The sequence below is a fragment of the Vigna radiata genome, chromosome 2 (assembly GCF_000741045.1).
Source record: "Vigna radiata var. radiata cultivar VC1973A chromosome 2, Vradiata_ver6, whole genome shotgun sequence".
Taxonomy (NCBI): domain Eukaryota; kingdom Viridiplantae; phylum Streptophyta; class Magnoliopsida; order Fabales; family Fabaceae; genus Vigna; species Vigna radiata.
Genome location: NC_028352.1, coordinates 15326272 through 15338237, shown reverse-complemented (window position 1 = coordinate 15338237; position 11966 = coordinate 15326272). Strand labels below are relative to the sequence as shown.

Sequence of the window (11966 nt, the reverse complement as noted above, 5' to 3'; positions counted from 1 at the left end):
CGAAGAATAGAGGCACCAAGCCTAGCTTCTCTGGCAATGGCTTGTCTCATTGTATTGCGCACTATGGTTTGAAGGTTGGGGCAAGTTCTGGCATAAAAGGTGGGAGAAAGTTGTGCATTGCTTGAAAAAGCCAAAAGAGAAAGAATGGAAACTGTAACAAAGAAAGAGTTGTAAATGGAAGACATGTTGTCTATAACAAGTTTGAATAGCTAATAACTCTTTTGTGTGAGTTGTGAAGTTGGTTTTAGAAGAAGAAAACATGCATGATATTTATAGGCAAAAGGATGTTATGCATGCAGAGACGAAGAGAATAAAAAGAGTTAGATGTAAGTGAGAAATTAGAAAATGGGAAATTATGCCTTCAATTAATTGTATTTGGTTCAATTTTCAAACTTGTCTGCTCCTACGTTACATAGACGCGCTTTGCTTTTCCTTTTGGAAATGAAATGAAGAAAAATTGTAAAATGATGCCAAAAGATATACTTAAAGAGTGGTTTGATCCAAATGCATGTATATGCAACACAAAGGAAAAACTAAAAGTAATAGTAACAACATATTTTGAGTAGTATGAATGATTGAAGAGTTTGAATTATTCTCTCATCAGTGTTATACAACTTTTAGAGATTACTGTATATGGAATTTAGCTTGTCTAAATGGAATTTATCTTGTCTAAATGGATTAATGTTATTTTATCTTTTTATACAAATTATTGTGATTAAAGTTGAATTCCTTTATTTTTTAGTTTGTCTAAATGGATTAATGTTAAGTCAGTATTTACATTTATGGGATGATTTATTTTATAAAATAATGATTATATTTTATACATTAAAATGGTTAATTATTTAGATCGAGTAACACAATTTAATAAATAATAATGTTCTTATTGTTTTCATTAGCAAAGACAATGTCTACTTATTTACATGGCTCAAACTTATTAAATTTAATGTGATTTTAGATATTGAAAGGGAAAAAACACTATATATGATAAAAACTTTAATTAATGGTATATTTTACTGTAGTTATATAGTAATAAAAAGTATATAGTACAATAATTACTGTAATTTATAACTATGCAATACAGTTCTTTCTATTATATAAAAATAACTTTTGGTTTTAGCTATTGTATTGGTAAAAAAATTAAATGTTAAATAATCTATAAGTAAAATACTTGAATAATATTATCGAGTAAACAAACACTAATTCTTGAAATTAGAACCGGCGATCGTATTTTGAGTCCCAATATTTTTGTCTAAATATATCTTACCTTTATTCCGACTTATTTTCCTTATTAACAAATTATATATCAAATATATATGCCATAGAAGTGCTTAGTTGCTATTTTGATTTTTGAATATGTATTAATATAACTATTTAAGTTACGTATTTGAAAAAAATATTAATGAGATTGATTTATCAAATTTTTAATACTTTTTATTTTATTTTATGACTAACATGATAGCACCAAAATGATTAGTTCATCAAATTATGTCACTTCTTTTTTATTTATTTATTTTTATAAAAGGAGGAAGATGATTGTTGTTACTTTACACATCAACACTATTCGTGTGGAACTTATTTTGTATTATTGACAAACTGGAATGTTGAAAATCTGTTATAGAATGTCTAGTTTGAAATTGAAGTGATTTATATTGGTTTTAATGATTTATATTTGTTTTAAGTCATTTTTAAGGAAGTAGTGAAAATGAAAGTTAGATGTTAGATGCTTAATCGGTCTCTTGAAACAGGGAAGTTAAATGTGACTTGTTTAAGTCTTTAAATTGGTAAAAAATGTGATTTTGGATTTATAAATTATGATTTTAGAGGTTTTGAAATAGGAATTGGTCCATAAACACTTTAGAATGATGGTAGGAAGGTTTAAAAACGTTTGGTCTATTCTAATTAGGTATATAACACAATTTAGGGCAGTTAGAAGTTGGGAAAAATAATTAGAATTGGTAAATGTGGTTTGAGTTGCATAATTATGCAAAATTCGTGCTGCAAAATTATACAGACTCGTTGAGCGAATGAATTCGCACAACGAGTGGTCATGGCGAGTTGCTCTTTGTTTGAGCAATTCGCACAGCGAGAGGGTGCACTGTGCGAATGGTTGTGGGGGTTAGCTCTTTGTTTGATGATTCGCACAATGAATCAATGAGCTGAGCGCCTGGTTGTGATATGGGGTCACTGCCAAAAATATTCGAATAATGAAGGGGTGCGCTCTACAAGTTCTTGGGGGGGGGGGTCTGGATCACAGTCTGAACTTGGGGCGCTATGCAAGGGGTTGGGGTCTAGTACCACTGGAAGTTTATTCGCACAATGATAACGGTTGAAAAACTATTATTTTCATACTTATATTTGACATTAAACACACCCTTTATGACTTAGAATTAGCTTGAAATCATGCATTTTGCTTAAGTTAGAGAATAAGAGAGTCAAAGTTGGTTTTCTTGGTTTTATGCTTGGTTTTCCCTTGATTTTGTAGGTTTATTGGAATGATTTGAAAGAACGGTTGAAGTATCAAGTTGCAGTGCAGAAAAGTCAACCAGTCAACTAGAAAAGTCAACAGTCAACCAGAATGTTGAAAAGTTGACCAGAGTGTTGTAGGTAGCGTCGGGTGGTGACACTAGGCAGTAACCTAGCATCGGGCGGCGGCGTTGGGTGGTGGTGCTGGGCGGTGGGTTTTCCAGTTTTTCACTATTTTTCGCCTGAGCGACGCTGCTGGGCACTGTTTTGAGTACCGCACCCACCGTCGGGCAGTAAGCCACCGCCGGGCGGTGTACTTTTGGGCCTGGGCCGATTTTTCTGTTATTTTTCTAAGTTATAAATAGAATTGCACGATCGAAGAGGGTATCTTTTGGTAGAAAAAGCTGCAAAAACACTTTCTTCACCCCCTTAGAGGCGAATTTTGGATGCGGGAGCTCCAATATATCAAATCTAGGGTTTATCTTTTCATTCTTTCCATTATTTTCATCTAGTTTCGCCATGGTTATGGTGAATAAACCTCCATTGTTGTTGGTGAATTGATGTAATCCTTTGAAACTCTCATATATTGAATTGATACTTTATTCATCTGCTTTTATTCATTAAATGTTAGGGTTTTTTCCTCCATTATATTTGCATGCTTTGTTTAAGACTTTATTCAATAGCATAATCTTTGATTCTATCTATATGGACACATGTAGGTAGGTCTAGACATGAGGGAATTCTCTTGGTAGCAATATTACCTAGACATAGGGATAGAGGACCGATTGCCCTTAAGCTTTTGTGCGAATTATGTAATGCATGATCAGTTGCTAGGGAGACAAGACAATGTAAACTAGTAATGCATTATAAAACCCTAATTTTTGTTATTCAAGTCTTAAATAATCAAGAAATCACATGAAAGTCTAGGCCTAAGAGTCTCAAGGGAAACGATACTCGGACTTACCGTTTATTATTACTTGATACGATTCGGTACAGTTGCCGGACTCTTAACATACAACGAGATGAGTCGTTCTGCGACAACCTCTAGATTCGCTCTACGAAGGGATGCACTGAGCGACTGTTCCTGAATATCATGTGTTGAAAATAGAATGGCTTAGTTTCAACACCAAGAGAGGGGGGGTGAATTGGTGTAGTTCAAAAATCAAAGTCTTTTCAAAATCTTTTTCGGAAAAATGAGAACTTTCAAAAGTTTCTTGAAATTCAAGGAAAAGGATAAATCAAGTGCAGCGAAAAATAGTTTACTGTGCAGAATTTAAAGTCGACTTGAAAATTAAAGAGTTAAGGGATAGAAGATTCAAACGCAGTTTTTATACTGGTTCGGCCAAACTGCCTACATCTAGTGTCCTTCCTGTACTCGGAAGCAAATACACTATAATGGTCAAGGCTTTTACAACAAAGTTTCTATAGAGACCTCCACGTCAAAATATAAAACACCTCTCTAACCCTCTAATCAAAATATAGGCATACAACACCCAAAGAACAACAACAAGATATCCCCTCTCCTACAGTCTTTGACAACTTTGAACAATCCTCAAAGTTTCCCAGAACACAACACGTCCTCTTCCTGTAATCACAAAAGGGTAGCCACAATCTTCACATGATTGAGAGAAATATTTGATCACGTATGAAACACCTTCAGTGCAGAATGATCAAGCAGTCTATGCGCACACCAATACTTGCTCGTCAAGCAACTCTTAAAGAATGATCACCACTTGATAAGTTCTTGGAGCTTTTCACTTTCTAACAAAGATCAAGATCTGAAACAATTCAATGAAAATGTTAGAATTACCAAAAGTCTCTGTAAAATACAGAATCACGTCTATATATAGATTTCTGTTAAACAGACGCTCCCAAAGTTGACTATGCTACTAATAGACTATAGCTAGACAGTTATGATAGTTATAAAAATTAGTAGCATTCATACCAACTAAATTGATTGCACATTTAATTCAGTTGATTAACAATTAATGATTAGTCAAAGAAACAAAATATAGCCATTATACTTCACAAGCATCAACAGAAATTCAAAACATAACTAACTAAGTTGAGTAGCTTGCACATATAGTCGACTTTGACATTTCAATGCAGTTTTGAAAATCTTTCTTTGTAAAAATACTCACAGCACTGTTTTAGAAAATTTGTACAAAGTCACGAGTTTTAATTGACTTGCTTCATAATGAGGTCGACTTAAAACTTGCAGTTTTGCCACACAATATAAGTTCAATCAAAGTGCATGTAGAATGCAGATGATATCTCATGTAGAACACAGTGAATATGCACACATAGACAGAATTAACACAAACATGTTCTCAAGAAATCATTCACATTAAAGTAAAGAACATGTAACACATATGAACATGTAAGAACACATGTTGTTATTAATAATGTGTTGTCATCATCAAAAACCAGAAGCTATACGAGATTGTAAGGTTTAGCTAAACCACTGCTTCACAACAATCTTGTTTGTGAAGTAATGAAATTGACTTGGTTGTGGTTGATGTATGATATTGAACGAGTGTTATGTAAGTATCAAACTAAGGTTTATGATTTCAAAATGGTGTGGAAGAGAATTCCAAGGGGGAATATCTCAGTGATGTTTGTTAAAGTTTATAAGTATGAATATGGGAAGCCTAGTCCTAGAGTTCATCCTAACATTCTAATGGTCACCTATTCTCACACTAGTGGAAAAACATTATTTAACGCCACCCCTTAGACGTCGGTTAGAGGTTACACTGACGTACATTAATGACCGGTGGCAAGTTCGTAAATAAGTCAGGCCCATGGACGTCAGTTAGTTGGATAGCCGACGTCTATAATATCATTGACGTCAGTGCCACTTCAGCCTAACATCTATAGGTGTGCCAGGTAGGTGAATAGTCACATATAAACGTCGCACCCCTCCACAACGACGTCTATAGTCGAAAATAGACGTCGGTTACATCAACACAAACGTCTATACACTAATGCAAAAACGTTGTTTAATGTCACATGGTAGACTTCAGTTACGCGCACCCGTGACTTATATTGATGATCGATGACATTTCCGTAAATAAGTTGGCAATATAGGCGTCAGTTAGGTCCATCTCCGACGTCTATAGAATTTTAGACATTGACCCTTCAAACCTGACGTCTATATTTCTGACCGTTAGGTGAAAAGTCATTTCCATCAGCCTTATAGACATTGGTTCGTTTGAGGCTCTGACGTCTAAATGGCGGAAATTAATGTTGCTCACCTACCTATCAGACATTTAGACGTCGGTCCCCTTCTAACTAACACCTATAAGTCTGCCAGGCAGGTGAATAGTCACTGTTTTCAGCCTTATAGACGTCAAATCCCGCCACATTGAAGGGGCTCCGACGTCTATATGGCGAAAATTAATGCTCCCCACCAACCTGTCAGACATATAGACGTCGATCTCGTTGTAACTGACGCCTATATGTCTGCCAGACAGATGAATAGTCACTTTTTTCAGCCTACAAACGTCAGATCCTACCACATTGACGTTGTCAACACCCGATTTCGTTCGGATTGACTGAATAATAAATCTTTTTTTATTTTTGTCTTGTCTTATTTTCTTTTTATTTATGTTATTTTATTTTTATTTTACTATTGAGTATTTGATTTAGTTTCTTTTTTAAAACAAAAAAAGAAAAAAAAAAGAGAAAGAAAAAACGAAAAAAGAAGAAAAAGAGAAAAGAAAAAAAATAAGAGAATACGGAAAAAAAAAAAGAAAAAAAGGAAAACGAAAGTCAACTACACTTTCTTGCCTTTCGTGCAACACAAATCATCAGTGCATCCCGCAATGTTACATAGTAATGCTCGAAATATCCCATTAATGGCTTTGTGTCTCTGGCTAAAAATCTTTATGCAAAGTTGTGCTATACATCAAAGGAGGAAAGATGTCTGAATGACTTTTTACCATCTGATCAAATTTAAACATAACCAAGGAAAAAGACAAAGAGGAAATCCCAGGGCTTGGTTTTTGAAATGGTTTCATCACGGTCATAAAAAAAAATATATCTAACACTGAGGGAAGAGAACAAAAGAGAGTTCCTCCCTTACAGGCAGAGGATCCTCCCACACACACGCAGAATCCCCTACCCTTTCTTCTAAACTTCGGATCACTCTTCCATCTTCTAAAAAAAACACACTCAATAATCGAGACATCTCCCCAGGAGTTTCCTTCATCAACCAAAATCCACTTCCAATGCTCACTCTTACCATAACTTGCTAGCACAGGCAAGAACATAAAAAAAAAAAAAATCTCAAGGAAGGAAAAAAATACACTTTTAAATCTCTACTCACTGAACTGAAACCGTTCTTCCATCACGCACACACGCATAACCCTCTATCCCATTATTTCCTTTTTCAAGCATTCAAGATGAGACACCATCCATCACACACCTGCATCCTTCGTTCACCTACAAAGAAACAAAAGAAAGCCAGCAAAGAGAAGGGAGGTGGTCGCCGGAGGTACTAGGCTAGTAGTAGCAAGCATAGTTTCAAGAGGTAAGCTTACTCTGTTCACTTGTATCTTCAGGTAAGCTTGTTGCATTGTGCTTCATATTATACTTGATGTTGCTCTGATTGAGATTGTATCATGGTGTGAGTATTCCCCTTTCTTCATCATCCGCCTATGCATATCACACTCCCTCTTTGACCTGAAACCTCTGTTTGTGTCTTTGCCTTTTATTAAAATCTCCACCCTTATCCAGTATCACCACCACCATCCTCCCTCACGCACAGACCCTCCAGCCGAGTTCATCCCTGCAACCATCACACACAACCACTTGCTCCCTCCTCATCTTTCGTTTTTAAGAGCAAAAAATCCACACATATCACACACAACAGGATCCCACTCTCCTTATCATACTTCTCAACTATTTTCCCTGCATTCAAACCAAAACAGATAAGACCAAATCAACTTCATAACCCTCACTTTTTCCCCATAGATTTCAGCAGAAAATCACTCAAATTCATCGTTCTTCTTCCAACACCCTTACTGTCCAGCCTTCACAGGGGTAACACGCACAAAAACCATCGCCCCAATCACCATTCTATTCTCCTCCACCCTACACGCATAACACCATCATCCTCAACCTGCAAAAAGTTACAAAAATAAGAATCAACCACTCAACACCAATCTCCATTTTCATTCAATCCACAAAGAAGCACACGCAAGGACAGAGAACCCATTTTCATCTCCATAAACCCCTGCATCGCAACCAGAGTGTCATCTTCGTTCCCCAGCTCACACAGATTCACTCAGGAACACCACAGTGTGTTCCTTTCACCCTTCGGTTGTGTCAATCGAAGCCAACAACCCAACACTCACAACACTATCGGAAACTCACGCCCAGTCAAGCAGAGCTCGCGTTTCGAAGAGGAAGGTGGATGCACAGTGATCGACAGTGTGGTTGAACGGGGACGCGCAGCGGCAACGCCCATCTTATCTGGCGGTAGTGGCGTGTTCGAATTCGAAGAAGAGGGGAGAGGGTTTGTGTGACGCTTTAGGCAAAGGTTGCGATCACCGGCAGTAGCAGACCTCGTCGACGGCGGTGAGAAAGCGTCTCGGGGTGCGACGGTGCTGGTTCGGTGGGTGGCCATCGTCGCACGAGAAGAAATGGGAAAAAGGGCGAGATGTCGGGTTCGACGGTGGCTCTGGGCACGTGATGCCACCGGCGACGCCATTGACGGCAGTTTGTGGTGGAGAAGACGGGTGGTTAAGATGGTGACCTCAGGTCCGCCGGCTAGGAGGTGTGAGAGACACCCTAGGTCTCTTATTCTGCGTTGAATGAAATGGAGAGGAGAGTGTGAGACCCCTTGGGGTTTCTGATCTGGGGAGGAAAGGATTTTGGGCCTGGGTCTGGTCCAATCCTATTTTATTTTCTGTTTTTTTTTTCTTCTTTTATGTTTTTTGTATGTTTGATTACTCCTTTTGCACCCCCTATTTTCCCTTTCATCACTCCTTTTCCACTTGGGGTTAGGCCCAGTCTGTTTTTAAAATAAAAATTAGTCTAAACACCCTTTTTTTTTTCCATTTAGTTATTTACTTTTAAATAAATATCAAAAACAACAAAAATATAAAAAAAAATGTTTTAAAGGTTTAAGCACGTATGTAATCGTTCGCATCGTCTTCGTGCTGATACCTTTTCTTCTTATATAAAATTAAATAAACAAGTGCATGAACTGTCATAGCTACATATTCATACTAATTCGGATGGTCAAGTCAACAGTCTGTCAAATATAAAGTTTAGTTTGTCATGATATGTGTATATGCAACTTCTATGAATGTTTAATTGAATTTATATATATCATTAATTGTTTTTACTTCTAGCTTACCCTTCTGTTGTGTTTTGTGTTCTATGTTTTCCCTGTCTTCTCTCTTTTTACTATGATCATCTTACAGGTGTTTGCAGGTGTGAGCAAAGGGAGAAGAGGTGTCTCAAGAGCAAGCAATAGATAGAGGTGATGCTGCGACGTAGTTACTTTCAGAGTTTTAGATTGTATATAGTTTTGACGTAGGATCTTTTGTATATAAAATTTAAATTTCTATGGTTATTTTATATAACTGTAAAGTTAAAACATTATAATCTAGTTGGATAATTCCTATACTTATCATAACTGTGTGACTCTTTTATATATTATCTATACTATATTTTGAAATATTACAATTTTGTAAGACAAATTTTCATTTTCCTCTCAAAGTCTTAGAAATTATGTCAGCTTTTTTTAAAGCTTCAATTGTGAGAGTCAACGTTAAACCAAATGAATAACCATTATCTCACCAAAACTAAATTTATTGCTATGAGGACTCTACCTTCAAGTTAAGAACGTTACCAATCAATTTTAGGAATTAATGTGCAATGAAATTATGAGATCAAAAGTAAAGTTTTTCTTTATTACCAATACGCAACACAATAATATAATTGATATTATAAATTTTTTAATTATATTATAAATGTGAGTTATCTACCAAGTTCGTGATTAATTTTTAGTAGAGATTAGTTTATTATCTTCCGTGATTTTTAATTATATCTTTTATTAGAATTTAGAAATCAATTTATTCACACAAAGGAATAGTGATTGCACTAACTTTGCAATACTAATCTTAAAATAAGATGAAGAAAATTTGAAAATACATAAATGTGGGCTGGGACAAGAAGTGGTCCAATAGGGAATAACAACCTAAGAAAATAAAAACCTTAAAAGCTAGAAATTAACAAGTAAATAACAAAAAAAAACAGTAACATTGTAATATATAAACCAAGGTACACGAAAGATGTAGTCAACTTTTGACCACAACCTCGTAATTAATCACTAAAATTTCTTCATCCTAAAACACGTTACTTCTAACACCATGCTGATGGGTCCTCTAGTTATTATGGTGATCATCAGCTACACAAACAGGAACAAAACGGCATAAGCACGATGATAATGATGATCATTATTACTATTATTATTGCCATATTATGATCAATTCAGCACCCTGCAGTTCCTTCTAATCTCTCCATTGGACCCAGTGAGAGGACTAATGTTGCCCATCTTCACCATGGCAGCAGCAAAGTCCCTGAAAAAGGCAGNAGAATTGCCACTGTAGGTCCTCACAAGGGCATCTTGAGAGCCACCATTGAAAAGCACTTGGTCAGAGTGGAGAAGACCNCGTTGGTTCACAAGGTCAGTGTAGTAATTGTTGTCAAAACGGGTTGGTGTGACGGTGTCAAGAGGGGCCAGGTTGGTGTTCCCTCCAGAAACAGGACAATTGGCCCTTCTTGTGGCGGCAAAGTTAGGATCAATGTTGGTTTCGTTNTATATGCGAGTTCTGAAGAATTGGCACTGTGCTTGGCCAATTGTGTGGCCTCCTGAGAGCACTGTTAGGTCTCTTGCTGTCAGACCTTTGGCTGCAAACATGGTTATCAGTGTAGAGAGGTCTGAGGTAGGTCCAGGGATTTGGCTGTTGGCTGCACTCTGACTTGCTGTTCTTGCATCTCTTCTTCCTAGAGGCACTGTCCATGAAGGTCCTCCTAGCTGCAAATAATCATGGATTTTAAATTCTTTACTCAGTTGTGGAAAAAAAAAACATTTTCATCGTACTGCACTAAGAACACATCTTCATCTAATACTTTCTTTTGGTTACATTTGAGAGAGATGTTGATGATCGGTAGTTGGACACACTAAAAAGAGAAAGGANATATTTGGTGGGATTGTAGAAACCTTTATTTTTATAGGGTACCATAAATTTCTTGATAAGGTAGGCATGAGACATGAACCTTGATTTTTGTTTTAAATGATGATTTTGTTTACTGTGTGATGTTTTTAGGTGAAANCGAATGCCCCACTACTGCATGATGATAGGTTAAGATAGAAAAGTGAAAACGAATGGTTTGAAAACACGCTAATGCAGAAGAAAATGGAAATAAAGAGAGAAACCGACATCAAGTTAATCACTACTTGACTTATTGTGAGAATGACTTNACATCAGAATTTTAGTGACATCAGAACGCAGTCTGAAGAGGAGAAGGAAATAGCCTGCATATAAGTATACTGTTCATATTTTACTTTTATTCACTGATTTNCTAATTAAATAAGATAAATTATTCTAATTGGTTATTTCCTACTTCATCCATCATGTTTTTTTTCTGTTAACTACTATAATTTTGTTAGNAGGGTTTGGTAATTATATAAATCATGGAGAATTAGACTCACCAGAACTACTCCATCTCTTGTGGCAAGTGCAAGAATATCAGCACAAGACACAGTGGCATTGCAAGCAGCTTCAACGTTGGTTTTAATGGTGTCAATAACTTCGAAGCCCCTCGCTGAATTTCTGTTAGGAAATGCATTTTTCTCTCCTGTGAATGTTGCAGTGTCGTCCAGTAGAATTGATGCATCACAGCCCTGCAAACAAAGAAATAATCAAAACTANAAAGAGAATAATAGGTTTGAACTTTGCACATGCAATCAAAAAGCTAGAAAGTTAAAGAAAATGCAGAAGATAAAAGTGTAAATTCGGGTTCCATTTGGACACAGATGATCCTAATATGGAACAAAATGTATGTTTAGATGAAAGGGCAAAGAGGGGTAGCAAGGTTTACTTGTACAAAGCAATCATGAAAGAACAANCGAAGAATAGAGGCACCAAGCCTAGCTTCTCTGGCAATGGCTTGTCTCATTGTACTGCGCACTATGGTTTGAAGGTTGGAACAAGTTCTGGCATAAAAGGTGGGAGAAAGTTGTGCATTGCTTGAAAAAGCCAAAAGAGAAAGAATAGAAACCATAACAAAGAAAGAGCTGTTAATGGAAGACATGTTGTCTATAACAAGTTTGATATGCTAATAACTCTTTTGTGTGAGTTGTGAAGTTGGTTTTAGAAGAAGAAAACATGCATGATATTTATAGGCAAAAATATGTTATGCATGCAGAGAAGAATAGAATAAAAAGAGTTAGATGTAAGTGAGAAATTAGAAAATGGAAAATTATG

The 11966-nt window shown here is 36.2% G+C and overlaps 1 protein-coding gene and 1 long non-coding RNA gene across 2 annotated transcripts; both read right to left on the bottom strand.

The window, feature by feature from the left end:
• Positions 1-6230: 6230 nt before the first annotated feature.
• On the bottom strand, positions 6231-8509 carry LOC111241286. The gene is made up of 2 exons (XR_002667192.1): positions 7678-8509; positions 6231-7585 (listed from the first exon to the last, which is right to left on the bottom strand). It is a non-coding gene; the product is annotated as an uncharacterized LOC111241286 (long non-coding RNA).
• Positions 8510-9716: 1207 nt separating this feature from the next.
• Positions 9717-11886, bottom strand: LOC106756390 (peroxidase P7). The gene is made up of 3 exons (XM_014638799.2): positions 11581-11886; positions 11192-11383; positions 9717-10513 (listed from the first exon to the last, which is right to left on the bottom strand). Exons 1-3 carry the CDS (start codon positions 11791-11793, stop codon positions 9962-9964), a joined length of 957 nt encoding a protein of 318 aa, XP_014494285.1. The 5' UTR covers positions 11794-11886; the 3' UTR covers positions 9717-9961.
• Between the last annotated feature and the right edge of the window lie 80 nt (positions 11887-11966).